The sequence below is a fragment of the Hypanus sabinus genome, chromosome X1 (genome assembly GCF_030144855.1).
Source record: "Hypanus sabinus isolate sHypSab1 chromosome X1, sHypSab1.hap1, whole genome shotgun sequence".
Classification (NCBI taxonomy): Eukaryota; Metazoa; Chordata; class Chondrichthyes; order Myliobatiformes; family Dasyatidae; genus Hypanus; species Hypanus sabinus.
Genome location: NC_082738.1, coordinates 5,292,842 through 5,310,507, shown reverse-complemented (window position 1 = coordinate 5,310,507; position 17,666 = coordinate 5,292,842). Strand labels below are relative to the sequence as shown.

At 40.6% G+C, this 17,666-nt stretch overlaps 1 protein-coding gene across 1 annotated transcript in view; it reads left to right on the top strand.

The window, feature by feature from the left end:
• Positions 1-8,428, top strand: part of fmnl1a (formin-like 1a) — a 223,862-nt gene extending 215,434 nt beyond the window's left edge. The window contains exon 27 of the mRNA XM_059955710.1: positions 5,656-8,428. Within this exon, the coding sequence (XP_059811693.1) occupies positions 5,656-5,759 (104 nt within the window). The 3' untranslated portion in view covers positions 5,760-8,428. The remainder of the gene's footprint in view (positions 1-5,655) is intronic.
• Positions 8,429-17,666: the final 9,238 nt, after the last annotated feature.

Genomic DNA, 17,666 nt, shown 5'->3' with positions numbered 1-17,666 from the left:
ACAATCTGCCCCAAAAGATAATTGTCAGGTCAGCCTGTTTTTTTAGCTGCGCTCCTAAACTTTGGAATTCAGTACCTAAAACTATAGACTCAGTTGACACTTTTAAACACCAGCTCAACACCTATTTATTTATCCTTGCTTTCAGCTAACATCTTTTTGTCTTTTATTTTCATGTTTATTTTTATTTTATTTTAATGTTTATATTTTATCCAATAGTAAAGCGCTTTGTATAAAAGGTGCTCTATACAAAAAGTTATAATTATTGGGGCATCATGGTAATGTAGCGGGTAATGTGACACTGTTACAGCCCAGGGTGTTCCAGAGCTCGGAGTTCAATTCCGTCACTGTTCTGGAAGCGTCTGTACATCCTCCCTATGGCTTTCTCCGGGAGCTCCGGTTTCCTCCTACAGTCCAAAGACGTACTGGGTAGGTGAATTGGACGTTGTAAACTGTCCCGTGATTAGGTTAGGGATAATCAGGGTTATGGGTTTGCTGGGGCAGCAGGGCTGGAAGGGCCTACTCTGTGCTGTATCGCTAAATAAATAAAGAAAGAAAGAAAGGAAGAACTTGCTTGGCAGTGGAAGAATGAGGACCTCAGGACTTATTAGCCACACTCAGAATGCAGGAGGATCTCAGTGGCTCAGGCAGAGTCTGTGGAGGACATGGACAGTTGACATTTCAGGTCAAGGCCCTTCACGTTGACCCCAAAAAGACAACTGTCTGTTTCCCTCTGTGCATTCTGCATGACCCACTGAGCTCTTCCAACATTCTGAGTTGCTCCAGTTTCCTCCGTCTGTGTGTGCCCTCAGGAGTTGTTTAATGGTTGCTGGAATTAGTGGTGCAGTGCAAGGCTTACAGGACCAATCTTCTGACTGCAACCTGGCTGACACTGCTTCATCATAAATAACTGTGTTTTAATGCTCCTTCCTCAGTTCATCTGATGCTAAAATCCTTTGACTACTGACTTACAGTAAATACTCCATAGTTCTGCCAACCTCCCATTTTTCACCATTTCCATTACAGGTATCTGAACTCACTCCAAATCACACTTAACCACAGCCCCTATACTTGCAAAGTTGCCCTAATTTCTGCTTTAGCTTTAATATTCTTATCCTCTTTTCAAATCCATTTGTGACTTTATCTTTCCAGCCTCTACAGCTCCTGCCACACATCCCTTAAAAATCCCTCCAGCTTTCGGTTTCTGACTTCCTCCTTTAAGGCGTTCCTTCACCAAGCTTTTGGCTGTCTGCGGTAACCACACATGACTTTGCTTCTGAGAACTACTTTGGGATGTTTTGCAATGTCACGAGAAATACAGGTCGTTATTACTCTTGGTAAAAATACAGTATGGGACCTCTTATATCCAGTAGCGAGTTGACAGTGCTTCATACCAGAGACAGCAAGGGACCCCAGCAACAACTTGCAGTTTGACATTAACCCAAAGGGGTATACAGACCATCCCTGAGTCATGAATGACTAACTTGCAAGCGCCCGCGCATACGAACTAGCAGACATTGATACATACAAGTAATATTAAATTTAGAATTTGTGCACACGTTTGTTCGAACAAGCAGAAGAAGTAGTTTCCTCTCTCTCCACTTTCTCATCAGCCTTGCATGCTCTGGATGCCACTCTGTACAGCTGTGGTTTCCAACTTGAGTGATTTTTGGTGTAATTACTGACTTACCGACAAAATTGTTTTCAGGACATTGGTTAAAAACAGAATCCATTTTGTTACTAAAGTTTGGCCTGTAACATGATGTGTGTATCACCATTCGTTAGCTGGAAATGATGTTTACAGGATATGTCAGAGTGTCAGTTTCATCACAGATACCTTCTGTTTAATTGTGGCTGAACTGAACAGGCTCTACTTGAACTGGTACCTTTGTAGATTTTGCTCTGTTTTACAGTGGTATTTTATAACTCTGAGGTTTCTGTTTCTGAGTGCTGTATTTCCACTGCCTAATAGCCGCTCTCTGTTGCTGCCATCGCTGGCTTTGCTTACCACCTCTGTGTGCTGCTTGTCTGCTTTGTGCTACCCTCCTCTCTGCTGCGTGCAACCTGTCAGGCGGCGCCCTTCCAGGTAAGCTGCAAGGTGCGTGACATTAATTTATCTGTAGTCTTAAAGAAGACCTAAACTTGAATTTGCTGAATAAAACTCTGGAAGCCCGCGTAATCTTGTTTGTATTGGAGGCGTATCAGTGTGCGTGTCAGCTTTGAGTAAGGGCCTCATACATTGGAAATGGGGTGCTGTATTAGTGATGGGTTTGGTGTGTTGGTGTTGGGGTGGGTTTTCTGTTCTAATGGTGGGCTTTTTATTTTGGGGGGACATGCATTGAGTGGCCATTGATGCCAGTGCAGACACTGGCTCATTGGTATTTGTGCGGTGGCTGGGGAGAATGGATCATGTCATATTCGGTTGAGCATCATCCAGGGATTGGATTAAGTTGTGTGGTTGGGTAAGGTCAAATTAGGGTTGATCAGGTTATGTTGAGGTCACGTAAAATCAAATTGGGCTGTATTCTGGGGCTGTACGTGTCTGAGTGGAACGTACTATTAATTTTCGTTTGTGAAGTGTCTCTTTCTGCAGCTCAGTTGAACATTACAGGTTTGAACACTGCCTTTAATTTGACTTAATGAATCAAAAAATGTCCAGGACTCAGATCTTGTTATTGGTTAGCTAAACTCACATGTCAAGACCAACTGTGAAACAAACCCTATAATATACACTTAAGTACAATTATAAGTGCAAACAATAGTAGGTATACACATGGAGTATACAGCTCCGCTACTCTGTGCATTATCAAGCTCTACTCTCATCTCTGACAGAGTATTGCAGCAAGAAACATTTCCCAAAATGAACTCTATATTGCAAAATGGAGCCAATGCCAAACCAAGTGAAGCACTGATTCTCTGATTCTGTTTTCTGACTAGAATTTGATCCATCAGTAATATATCTCAAATAGAATGCATTGCAAATACTGTCATTAGCAGCCCCTCCACTTAATCATTTTACCATTGTGGTGAACTATGTGCCTGTCGGGACACGCCCCCTGCTGACTGCTCCTGTGGCTCCTCCCACAGGCCCCTGTATAAAGGAGATCTGAGGCCTGACGCTCGGCCTCAGTCTCCAGGACATTGTATGATAGACACTCACTCCTGGTTCCTTCTTCCAGTCAATAAAAGCCGATATCTCGCCTTACGTCTCAGTGTGAGTTATTGATGGTGCATCAACCATGTTCCGTTTTCTGGGAGAATCCTGGGTTTCTTGTGGCTGCTGTCAACTGAAGACTCAGTGACACAGTCGTAAACTGGGGAATTTCCAGCACCGACAGAGCCTGTTCCAGCACCATGCTTGCTCTCTGCAAGATCAATGCAGTTGGTTGCACTCCTTTAACCTCTCCCCCCTCCCCATAGGCCTTTGTGAGTCTGAACCCACCACCCAGTCAGACAATTGAATTCCACATTTATCCATTTAATGCCTAAAGCACTTCCTCCTTTTGCTGGTCACATCAGTTCTCTGTCCTCCATCAAATCTGAAGATAGTGTAGATCACGTGATTTGTTTATTTATGTACTTAGAGATACAGTACAGACATGCCCTTCCAGCCCACTGAGCTGTGCCACCCAGCAGCCCTCAATTTAACCCTAGCCTAATCACAGGATAATTTACAATAACCAATTAGCCTACCAACTGGTATGGCTTTGGAGTGTGGGAGGAAACTGGAGCACCCAGAGGAGACCCACATGGTCACAGGGAGGACATACAGAGACTCCTTACAGAAGATGTTGGAATTGAACTCCAAACTCCAATGCCCCAAGTTGTAGCAGTGTCACTCTGATCATTACACTACCGTGGCACCCAAGTGCTCTGACTTACTCTGTTGGGTTTGGTTGGCGCACTTGATTCAGAGTCTGGGAGATGATATAATGTATTTAGATTCTGTCTACTGTCAGTGTTCCTGTAGGATATGAGGTGTTAAAAGCCCAAAGTCTGCTATCTGTACCTGGTTTTTGATCCTGAAATTAAAGTGGCATCAGATGAAGAATTAATAGCCATGAATGAATTTCCTTGCCCAAGTAAACCCCTGAGCATCAAACTTGTGCTGGGGCATGAAGCAGATCAAAATTATAACTCTGACCTAGCTATACTTAGCTGCAGATAGTTAGCAATGAGTCAGGCTATGATATTATACTGAGAAAATCTCAGGTTTCCAATTAAAAGTAAAAGCCCTTAAATTCATTTCATTAAATATATTGGAGATACCATTGATGCTTCTGGTACATTTGCCTTGATTCTTTGACTAAATTAGTGAGTGTCATATAGTAATGACAAGCTCTGCATCTAAACCTTGTGTGGTTATATGAATTCAGATGGTTCAGTCAGTGACTCTGTAAGTAAAGGCCTTTGGTGAAAACAGTTAAAGGGTTGACCTTTCTTTATGATAATGATGACCTCCATTTTTCTTTTTGTAAGCTTCCTTGTATTTAAACATTTGACCATTCCACCGTTAAGGCCCTGATTTCATCTGATTTCCCTCTGCCCTGGAGTTCCTTCTGCTTCTCAGTGCAGTCCCATGTGGTCCACCCCCCGATTACTTTCCTGCCACCAATTCTCTCTCATATCCTCATTAACACCCCCAGTTCTCCCCCCAGGGGAATTTACAGTTGACCAACCAACCAGCAGTCTTTGGGATGAAGAAGGAAACTGGGGCACCTGGACAGAACCCAGGTGGTCACAGTGAGAAGATATAAATCCCAAACAGCACCAGATTCAAGAGCAATCATAAGATTCTGGACATTACCTGCTTCTCCGTGCTGTCCTTAAGGCATCCCTTTATGCTGTCTCTCAAGATAGTCCTTTAAACCTGCCTCTGACAGGTTATTCGACCTAACATCTATATGTGGCTTGGTGACAAATTATTATTGATTTATTGAGATACAGAGCAGAATCAGCCCTCTGACCCTTTGAACCATGCCACCCAGAAAACCCCGATTTAATCTTGGCCTAATCATGGGACAATTTACAATGACCAATTAAACTACCAACTGGTACATTATTGGACTATGGGAGGAAACTGCAGCACTTGGAGGAAACCCACGCGGTCATGGAGAGAACGTACAAACTCCTTACAGGTAGTGGCTGGAATTGAAGGGGCGTCGCTGGTATTGTAAAACGTTGTGCTAACCACTATGTTACCATGCCACCCCCTGAATTATGTTTGGTGACAATCTTATGGCTTGCTACATTCAAAGTGTTTTACAATTACAAGTGATTGCAATGTCACATTTAAAAGGGTGAACTTCTAACAGTGGGAATGATCAACTAAATTTGGTGTTCATCTTTATAGGATGGGTACTAACCTGAGAATCTTCTGCGTAGAGGTGCTGACTTTCATAAACCTTCTGATCTATAATGCTTTTTACAGACTGGATTAATGTCCTAAATCATGAATGTTCAACACAGCTACAAAAGCAATACTGTATCAGGATTTACCTCAGTTCTGTCAATTTGCCCATGAAAAACAATGCTTCTTGTGTTGAATCTCAATTAAGAGAAATGATTCATCTTCATGTAATGCATCTCCAGTAGATTTGATTCTGCAGTTATTTCTCTGCAATTGGGGCTCATACCGTGCATATTTTTCCCATGCAGATCTACGCAACCAGCCGTATAGACGTGCAGACGCCATGAGGAGGAGTGTTCGGAAGAGAATGGACGAACAGAATCTTCGCGTATCTGGAGAAGTCTCATTATAACCAGTTGTTTGAGCTGTCGGGGGGGGAGGGGGTTCAAGTAATCAATTCAGAGAACCAATAGACACCAGGGGTAAACTTGCAGCACTTAGCTATGTACTGTACAGTAATTCCAACTTCATAAGGCTTCACATTTGTAACTACAATAAGATTCAATTGCTGAAATTAGATATGTAACCAATAGTGATATCTGTGGTGTAGAGATAATGCAAAACTGATTAAAGGTTTGAGGAATCTTGTAAGAATGGGAAACTGGTGGAGAAGAGGAGACTCTAATTTGTCTTCCTCTGTGAGAAGCCTCATTACAACCCCACCTTGGCAACTTCACCGACTGGCCCACTGGTAACAACTAAAGACTGGAACTGTCAATTGGTTAGCTGGTGTTATTTACATAATTACACTGCTTTAGCCACCATGCTTTGCATATTCTGCATTTAAAAATTGTATGCCAGAAAATAAATAATACTTGGAATATTTCAGGTGTATTTTCCCAGATATAGGCAATCAAAGGGAGACTCAATTCAGGATAGGGGGTCAGCTGGAGTCTGTGACATAACAATTTAGATATTTTTATCCCAGTTGAATGGAAAACCCTAATTTATCAACAGTGCTGTAGATGTTTGAGGGATGATTTTTATCCTCAGTCATTCAGTGATGTTGGACTGTTTGGCTCAGCTAATAATGGATTATCATAAAACAATCTTTTTATATTAATATCATCTCTTTTCAAAATATTCTAATGCTTTAAATAATTCAATTTTATAATGCAGTCTTTGAAGTCCACCATGAGAGAGTTGACCAAGTGAACAACTAGAGGCTTGGAATGCCTGTTGTGTGTTGGAGCTGACTATCACACCACAATGAAGTTCAGCATCCACAGAAAAGTAAAATCTATGACTTGAATGGCAGTTCAGCATATTACAATGATGTATCAAGATCTGTGAGCCTTAAGCCTATGGAGTAAGGCTTTTTCATTGGATATTTTAAATAAACCTTAAATAAAATGCTTTTTCAAGAAAGGGACAATAAGGCTCAAAAGGTTAGATACAACTTTACTATTTGCCCTTGTTGGGCCGTCAACAACCAGCAATCACAGCCTGAAGTTATGGGGTTAGCCATTCTGAACTGAGAGGAGGAGGAATTTCTTTATCCTTCGAGAACTGTGGAGGCTCAATCACCCAGTATATTTAAGATAAAGATTGGTGGATTTTTTTAATATATTAAGATGTATAAAAGAGGCAGTTAGAGAAAGAGACGAGCTATAAGGTGATAAGAAGAGACACAAAGGCTACATATGTGAATACGAAAGGGAGGTGATCATTGGAACCAGATAAGGGAAGGGTGATGGGCAATTTAAACCAGGAGGTACTGTACAGCGTGTGGGCAAAAGGCAGATGGAATCAGTGGGGGAGAGGAACACAAGAATGTTGGCATAGACACAGTAGACCGAATGGCTAACTCCTGTTTTATTTCTTATTCTCCTATGCAGCCTTTATGATTGGCATCAGTACCAGAGTTCAGTACCGAGTCAGTCCATTCCATTTCCTCAATTACCTCATCCGTCAGAACACCAGATGGAATATTGTCACCAAAATAGAAAATGCTGGAAACACTCAGCAGGTCAGACAGTGTCTGAGAAAACTTAAACAGGTTCAATTTTTCACGTTAAGTCTCCCTTCATCTTCTGAAACATTAACTTTGATCCACTCTCAACAGATGCTGCCTGCTGAGTGTTCCCAGCATTTTCTGGTTTTTGTTTCAGATTCTCAGCATCTGCAGTGTTTCTGATTTTCAGTTTTAATATCCTTGGCTCAATGTAGAGAAAATTTAACTCATTGTACTACTGATAGAAACTTATGATACAGTTAAACAAAGGGCTTTTACACACACAATTAGTTCCAAGACTTGCAATATTTTAGAGCCTGCATTGGTGGCTCAGGTTCTGTCCTGACTTCATGCTATCTAGATGGTGTTTTTAGGTTCTCGTAGATGAGCTTAACGTGGGCACATAGGATTACCGTAGAAGTGCTTCAGGTCTTATTCTAACCTACTGTATATTGAAAGGAAGGCCTAGATAAAGTGGACATGGAGAGGATGTCTCCAATAGTGGGAGAGTATAGTGCCAGAGGGAACAGCCTCAGAATACATGGATGTCCATTTAGAAAAGAGATGAGGAATTTCTTTAGCCAAAAGGTGGCGAATCTGTGGAATTAATTCATGTTTAAAGTGGTGGTTGATAGGCTCTTGATAGGTTAGGGTGTCGAAGGTTACATGAAGAAGGCAGAAGAATGGGGTTGTGAGGGAAAATAAACCAGTCATGATGGAATGGTGGAGAAGGCTTGATGGGCCGAATGTCCTAATTCTGGTCCAATGTCTTATGGTCAGCATGGATACAATGAGCAGAACGGGCCTGTTCCTCTTTGATTTTTCCACATCTCTTCAGGGTACAAATGTTTTCCTCAACTGTTCCATTGGTCTCTTGTAAGAGTTATTCCATATGTAAAGAATTCCTTTTGAACTTCAGAGTATGCATCCTTAGTCAATGCTGTCAGTCATGGTGGATCTTCTAAGGTGCTCATTCAGATAGGGAAAACAATTGCTTTATGGCAGTGATAAAGCTAAATGCATTGATAGTCACGCGGTCCCTGATTAAATTTGTTTTTATATATCAATATGAATTGTATTTTTTTTAATTTTTTATTATTGATAGATTTCACAAAATATGTAATGTTACTTCTTGCAGTAGTAATTCCATCCTTCCCAACTACTATGAATAAGTGTAAATCTCTTTCTTGTTCCACTATCTTTTACCTTATTTGTTTCAGTGTTATTCATGTTAGCACAACCTCCTTTAACATAATTGCAAGGGGGCCACAAATCCAGAGGCATTTTTGTATTTGATTTGACTTCTCAATATCAGGGCTGTGTGGCACATGGAGGATCTTTCCATTTACCTTATGTGACAGTGAGATAGAACAGTGGAAACTCTTGATTTGGATCCCTACGACTAATTTAAGCTGAAGTAGATGAGCCAGTGTCAGACTTTGAGTGGCAGTACATGTATGAGCTTCCCTGGGACACCTCATTATGCTTAAGATTGCTATCTAAGTGTGGGGTATTTTCAATTGCACAGGCAAAGATCATGACTGTGATTGTTGTAGGTCAACAGTTTAAAGGTGGAGTAGCTGGTGCTGAATAAATTCCAGCTTAGATGAGAGAGGATACCACAAGAAAATTAATACAAATGATGGATATCTTACGTATTCTGTACAATTTCTGCAGGTCGATAGTATGTCCAGGGAGTTGGGGAATGATGCTCTGACTGTCTTCCAGTGGCATTAAAATAATGTGGCACTTGGAGCTTCCCCTTTATCAGTGGAGGGCTTTGCAACATGGAAAAAATAACTTAAAATCAATCAGAAACTGTGGGAACACTGGAAACAGTCAGCATCAGTGGAAAGAGAAATGGTCACTGGTTCAGGTCTGAGATTCTGTCAAAAAGGTGGGCAGGTGTTGTCAAGGACACAGATGTGTACATTCAGAGCACTGGGCTGTCTGTGGTTGCAACTTAGACTCACCGAGGTACTGGTGAGGGAGGAAAAGGCCCAGGAAAGCTGGGATGTGATGAAGTAAGCCTGAAGATTAATACAGAATGTGACCCAGTACAAGGGAATTGTGGCTGGTACAGCTTTTTTAATTTGTGATAAAGCAATTGCATAGAGCATTTACAGTGAGTTTGCAAACCATCTTACAGGATATGGAATCAACCCAACACTGATCAAGGCACCATCTAGTGAGGTCAAGGTTAGGAGCTCAGCTTTGCAGAATCACTTTTATAGTTTAAGGAACATGCAGTTTCAGGATAATGGAATAAGGCAACAGTGCATATGTCATCAACAAGAGAGGGAGAAACCTTAAGTAATCAAGGTTTGGAGAAACCTTGGAAAATGGGAAGTAGGCAAGATGTGGAGAAGTTACCTTAATGTCTCTTTTCCTTCCTTGATGTTCATAAATAGTTTTACCTATTTAAATAGTGGCCAACTCCCTGGTTATTGGCGATGTCTGTTGTTTGATAAACAAGGACAATACCTAAATAATAACAAAAATGTTATATTTGAAGTTTACCATGAAAATCACATGGATTGCACTGTTTTAACATGGCGGAGAAAAATCAATTTGAGTTGATAATTTAGCTAGCTCCCATGATCCCCTTTTGTAGGGCAACAATGAGTCAAGGGTGTGTTTATATGAAAGAGCAGTGTGTGGACAAGTCAGAATATTGCGGGTCATGTTCAAAATACTTGAATTCAACAAATCCAGTTAGAGAATTCCAAAGTAAAATGATGGATCTGGCATGGTCCATGTAATCTGGTTAGTCAACCTGACAGTTGTGGGTGTACACTAGAATAGTTTTGAAATTTGATTGCACCTTCCATAGGTCCCTGAGGAGATGCTATCAATCTGCTCTTTCACAAACCATGATTAGGTGGAGACCTCCCTTGTGCACCTCATATTCAGAATAGATTCCCCATGTTCCCAAGTCCAAAAAGTAAACTAAATGCATAACCTGCTGTAAAATTGCATACATTATATTTCAGAGATTATAAAAAATGAATGAATAATTTTTTATGCACAACCAATAAATTACTTTCAACAAAGTTTACCGTGTGACTGCTGAGATTATTTAATATAACAGGAAGTGTTGATCTAAATTAATTTATTGAGAAAATGTCATCATAAAGGTTTTAAATAAATACAGATAATTTGCTTTTGAATTTCTTGGTGAAAACACAATTAAAAATAACCTTTTATTTTAGGTTCTGCACATTGCATAAATGGATTAAGTTGTTGAAGTGTGATGCATTTCTTTCAAAGCTTGCATGGAGTTAATTAGAAAGTAGGGTGTACGGAGCACTCAGCTGGTAAATGCCAGATTTTCTCTTTCCACAGTGGCCTTCTTGGACCTGAGTCCCTCACATAGCTCACTGTTTAATGTGCTCATCCAGCTTTTTTGCTTAAGCAAATCCATGCTGCTCTGTACAAATATTGCCTGTTGGCTATCATCTGATCAAAGATTTGCGTAAATGTTAACTATTCAGTAATGAAGAGATGCTGCATGGAAACAGACACTTAGGCACTGTTCCTTCTGAGCTGTACCAGTGCACAGCCGCACAGTAACTGAAATGCTTCTGTGCACGTAGCCTTTGTTGCTACACAGCTGGAATTTTCTTTGATATAATTTTGAAATTATGTTAATATAATTTTGAAATTGTGCTAACATAATTTTGAAATCTATGTTAATATAATTGTCAATTGCCCTGTAATTAATTGTATTAATAAATATAATCCATAAATTTTCTAAATACTAAATGTACCAAAACCATTACTTTGCAAATTTTTAGAGTTTTGTCTGTTTCAAATTATGACACTGTTGTAAATTGTAACAATAAACACAGAATGGAAGTTGGTAGCTCATTGATAATAAACCGCTGGCCCATGGTTTATTGAGTATTAAATGCCATACAGTTTTCACATTGTGTAAAGATCTCCTACTCGGAGCAATAGTTGGTCCATGCAGTTGTAAACAAAAATAATAATAAATAGAGGGAACGTAGACCTTAGACCCATTGACTACACACCGACCATCAAATGTCCATTTTTACATCAAACCTACATAAATTCAAATTCATCCTCCCCACATTGCTATCGCCTCCCTCCCCCCCATGACTCTTTCACTCACCTACATGCTCAGGACATTGTGCAGTTGTCAAGTAACCTAACAATCCACAATATTTTGGGACATGAGGTGGAAAAAAATCTTGAGCAAAACCAGCACAGTTATGGGCAGAACATGTTATTTCCACACTGACAGCAGCTAAGATCAGGATTTGACTCTGATCTCTGGGACTGTGAAGCAGCAGCTCTACTTGTCTGAAATTTTGCATTGATCTTATACTCGCAATGGTGCAGAACCCAACTATTTGGCCCATTGTTTTCATGCCAGCTTGAGGGAAGCAATCACATTGTCCCACTTGCAATATTTCTCAGTTCCCTAGCAACTTATTCTCCCTCACACATGCTCACCTATCTTATTTGAAAGTTATTTTCATTAACCTACTCTATGAGGTAACTTACAGTTATCATTTAACTTACCAGCATGTCTTTGAGACGTGGAAGCTAAAGTAGCTGGGGAAGGTCTATATGCTCACAGAGAGAATATGCAAAGTGCATAAGTAGCTTAAGAATTTTCTGAATCAGGATGGCTTGAGACTTGAAAGGAATGAATAAATGACCATGTAACCATGTGGCTGTGTTCTCATTCTTCCAGCTAGCAGAGCTGTTTAATTTGGGAGAAGACCTCGCAGGTGGTTTGACTTGTTGCTGCAGGTGATAATATTGACAATACACACAACTACCATGGTGTATCTCTAGGTTGTAAGTGAAGTTTTAGCATGGTAAATGGGTTGCCAGTCAAGCCTAATTAAATTTAATTAGCAAAGTACTTATATTTCACCATATACAACCCTGAGATTCATTTTCTTGTGGACGTATGTAGCATATCTATAGTAACCATAACAGAATCAATGAAAGATTAACTAGAGTGCAGAAGACAACAAACTGTGCAAGTGCAAATATGAATAAATAGCAATAAATAAAGACAGCTTGAGATGGTGTGATAAGGAGCCCTTAAAGTGAGATCATTGGTTGGGGGACCATGTCAATGATGGGGCAAGTGAGAGTAGTTACCCCCTTTTGTTCAAGGGCCTGAAGGTTGAGAGGTAGTAACTCTTCTCGAACCTGGTGGTGCAAGTCCTGAGGCTCATTGATAAGGCTTTAATGAGATCAGTACCATGGTGATCATTAGTGATTGGTATATTAATAATTACTCTTTAATAGCTTTTTGCTGTTACCATCTGTCACCTCTTGATTGCAGTAGCCTCTCAGGTAAGTGTCCTAAACTCAATTTACTTCACCATAAGGTCAGAAGTAAGATGACTGCTCAGAGCCACACACTAATTCCATGCACAGATCACTCCTTTACTGGGTAATATTAAGGTATAGGTTAATAAGTGGCAGCTTTTTTAACAAAAGAGAGTTTACAGACCTACTTCCGGCATCCAAAGATAGTACCATCTCAACATCTGGGGGGTTCATCTATGATCAGAGCTTTCACATCAATACCTTCCCACTTAACCAGCGGAGTGAAACTCCAGCAACATCCAGGAAGCGCACCATAATCTGGATAAAATACTCTGCTTGATTGTCATCCTACTTGACTAGGTGAGAGGAGGGAGTCTGAAAGATGTGAGAAGTAAGTTTTTTTTACACAGGTTGATATCTGGAATATACTGCTAAATTCTGAATTAAACTGTTGCTTCACAGTTATCCATTGTCCTCATAAGAGAACTCAATTGTGGTTCATGGTACTGGTAGATATCCCAATTTTTCATAAGTTTCTGGGCTTATTCGTCTTCCTGTTTTGGATATATTGTTCTGTATCTTCCTCAGGTTCACCACCAGAGCTGAGGCTCTCTAATTTCTCAAGCTCTCTGACATATCTGCCATATCCAGTGTGTGCATCATCATTACTCTACCCCAAACAACCCCAACCTTACCTGACACTCGATTGCTGCCTTGTTAGCCCCTCAAGAAGCTAACCCGCTGCAAATGTCACATCTAATTTTGTTGTTTAACATTATGTACTACAAGTGATATATTTCCAAAAAATATTTATTATTGAAGAAAGCTGACACTTAGTTACCAACATGGCTGGTACAACCATGTATCAAAAGTGTGGACCACATTCTTTGATACTGCTTCGTACACCCCATATACTAGCACATTAATGAGCAATATATCTAGTCCTAACCATATAAACTATATAACCATGTAACAATCACAGCACGGAAACAGGCCATCTCGGCCCTCCTAGTCCGTGCCGAACTCTTAATCTTACCTAGTCCCACCTACCCGCACTCAGCCCATAACCCTCCACTCCTTTCCTGTCCATATACCTATCCAATTTTACCTTAAATGATACAACTGAACTGGCCTCTACTACTTCTACAGGAAGCTCATTCCACACAGCTATCACTCTCTGAGTAAAGAAATACACCCTCGTGTTTCCCTTAAACTTCTGCCCCCCCAAACTCTCAAATCATTTCCTCTCGTTTGAATCTCCCCTACTCTCAATAGAAACAGCCTATTCATGTCAACTCTATCTATCCCTCTCAAAATTTGAAATACCTCGATCAAATCCCCCTCAACCTTCTACGCTCCAATGAATAGAGACCTAACTTGTTCAACCTTTCTCTGTAACTTAAGTGCTAAAACCCAGGTAACATCCTAGTAAATCATCTCTGCACTCTCTCTAATTTATTGATATCTTTCCTATAATTCAGTGACCAGAACTGTACACAATATTCCAAATTTGGCCTTACCAATGCCTTGTACAATTTTAACATTACATCCCAACTTCTGTACTCGATGCTCTGATTTATAAAGGCCAGTGTTCCAAAAGCCGCCTTCACCACCCTATCTACATGAGACTCCACCTTCAGGGAACTATGCACTGTTATTCCTAGATCTCTCTGTTCCACTGCATTCCTCAATGCCCTACCATTTACCCTGTATGTTCTATTTGGATTATTCCTGCCAAAATGTAGAACCTCACACTTCTCAGCATTAAACTCCATCTGCCAACGTTCAGCCCATTCTTCTAACCGGCATAAATCCTAATTTGGACTAAATTGTCAAATAATCTTTTATTGAAGCTTTATCCACATAATGAAAGCACAAGCCACAATGAAAAAGCCTCAGGAATACAAGATTAAATATTTAGCAACTAAAAACCAATACATCAGACTTCGATAAGTTGAGCCCTTTCACGCTTGAGCCCCATTTATAAGTCAGTGTGCATTCTCTTCTCATGGCACTTCTAATGCTTTTGAATGATTCATTGTATATAGTTTTCTTCAAACGCTTTCCACGGCTGATTCCTTTGGTGAGTGCATATCTAGAATGAGAGTCAAGCTGAGGTGTTTATCTTGATCGTTATTCACTTCAATCAACTGAACAACAATTGGTCTCTGAAGGATGATGAAATTAAATCCATAGTTTCATTGAAGTAGCAAATCAATATGCATACCAAACTGCATTATTAAACGTCCTTGATGTATTTCATTCTAAGCCAAAGTCATGGGTGTTTTATATGTATTAGAATACGTGAGGCAAATTAACAAATAGTTCCTGAACGTAATGGAAGAATGGAAGATTGAAATGTAATCAGTCTTTCACAACTCCTTTGAGAAATGTTTGTTTAGTTTTTTTTTTGGGGGGGGAAGATTTGCCACTGTAGGAAAAGCCAGAATTTGACACACGTCCCTAATTGCCCTTGAAGGGTTGATGCTGACTTGTATTCTTGAACCACCCCAATTGTTCAGGTGAAGGTGTTCTTCCTCACCTCCCCAGGGCAGTTGAGTAAGGACTTCAAGTCATTTCACTTTCATGAAGTATCATTGCAACAGTACTTACAACAGACAAATGCCATTCCATATACAGCAAGGACTCAGACAGAAATGGAGTGGAATGCTACCATAGAAAGAAGTCTGTAATGTGGTTGGAGTTACCAGAAACTACTTGAGGTTCATTTTCTTGTGGCCATTTACAGGGGGATAAAGGAAATACAATAGAATTTACAAAAAAAAAACGATACATAAAGACTGAAAAATGACCAATGTGCAAAAGAAGATAAACTGCAAATTGAAAGTAATACTGAGAACATGAGTTGTAAAGAGTCCTTGAAAGTGAATCTGGAGGTCGTAGAATTGGTTCAGAGTAGAGGTGATTGAAATTATCCGTGCTGATTCAAGAGCCTGATGGTTGTAGGGAAATAACTCAAAATCCAAGATAAATTTATTATCAAAGTACATATATGTCACCATATACAATCCTGAGATTCATTTTCTTTTGGACATACTCAGTAAATCCATAATAGAGTAAATGAAAGACTGCACCAAGAGGGCAGAAAACCAATGTGCAAAAGATTTTAAAAAACTGTGCAACTACAAAAAGGAATAATAATAAATAATTAAGCAATAAATATTGGGAACATCATAAATGTCGAGCCCTTGAAAGTGTGTCCATATGTTGTAAGAAGAGTTCAGTGCTGGGGCAAATGAAGTTGAGTAAAGTTACCCCCTCTGGTTCAAGAGCCTGATGGTTGAGGAGTATTAACTGTTCCTGAACCTGGTAGTGTGCATCCTGAGGCTCCTGCACCTTCTTGGTGAGAAGAGAGCATAACCTGGGTGGTGGGGATCCCTGATGATGGAGGCTGCTTTCCTGCAACAATGCTCCATGTAGATGTGCTCAGTGGTGGAGAGGGCTTTACCTGTGATGGACTGGACCGTATCCACTACCATTTGTAGGATTTTCCATTCAAGAGCTTTGGTGTTTCCATACCAGGCTGTGATGCAGCCAGTCAATGTACTCTTCACCACACATCTAAAGAAGTTTGTCCAAGTTTTAGATGTCATGTCGAATCTTCACAAACTTCTAAGGAAGTAGAGGTGCTGCCATGCTTTCTTTGCAATTGCACTTACGTATTGTGCCCAGGACATGTCCTCAGAAATGATACCACTAAGGAATTTAAAGTTGCTGACCCTCTCCACCTCTGATCGCCTGATGAGGACTGGCTCGTGGACCTCTGGTTTCCTCCTCCTGAAGTTAATAATCAGCTCTTTGGCCTTGCTGACATTGAGTAAGATGTTGTTGATGTGGCACCACTCAGCCAGATTTTCAAGTTCCCTGCTATATGCAGATTTGGCCAAAGACATTGGTGTCATCAGCAAACTTAGATATGGCATTGGACCTGTGCTTAGCCACACAGTCAAAAGTGTAAAGTGAGTAGAGCAGGGGGCTAAGCACACAGCCTTGCTCCTGAAACTGGTGGGTGTTCTCCCAACATTCTTATCAACCTGCCCGAGATTGTAACACTCATTTACTCACTGGGTCAATTTAAGAGAGGCCAAATTTCCCACCAACTAGCATGCCTTTAGAACATAGGACAGCAGAGGAACAGATCCATCATCCATCTCTGTTCACCATGACGCCAAGTGGACCCAATGCCATCTGTTTACCCATGAATCTTTATCCCATCATTCCTTGTATGTTAATGTGCATGTCTAAATGTCTCTGAAATTCCCTGCATCCCCCAGCCCTGATTGCTCGGTTTCTTTTCACATCCCAAAAGGTGCGTTGGTTCTGCTAGTAATTTAACCCTAGTATAGTGAAATCGGAGGGGCTTGAGTTCTGAGAGGTGTTTATGGGAAAATGTGATCAAACAAGTTACTAGGAATGGAGTTCCTGTGTTTGTTCCCAAAGCTAGCATTGATGATCGGCTGAATAACCTCATTCTAAGACATAGGGAAAGATAGTATATCTTTCTGTATTTCATAGGAGAAAAGATCAGTCATAGAGGGGTAAGGCAGAGACAAGCTCTTCAGTCCATTAAGTCTGCCCTGACTATCAACCACACACTTTACGCTAATCCTACATTCTGATTTTCTATTCTCTGTGCATTTTCATCAGCTACCCCCAGAGTCTAACAGTCGGCTAACACTAGTGGTAATTTATTGGAGCCAGTAAATCTACCAACATGTATGTCTTTGGAACACAGCGGTAACTGGAGCAGACAACACTAGAGGTCAAAACTGAATGCAGACTGCCGGCACTGTGAGGCAGCAGCTCTACAAGCAGGGTCACCGTGAAGTGTGCTACTGTACATTCTGACTGATATCCCCATTGTCTAGTTGAGGCGATTGCAGCTGCTGTGGCTCATGGTGCCCCCTCCTGGCAAGTTAGCTAATTGTTAGAAGGAGTATTCATAAATAGATCTGCTGATTTAGCTTC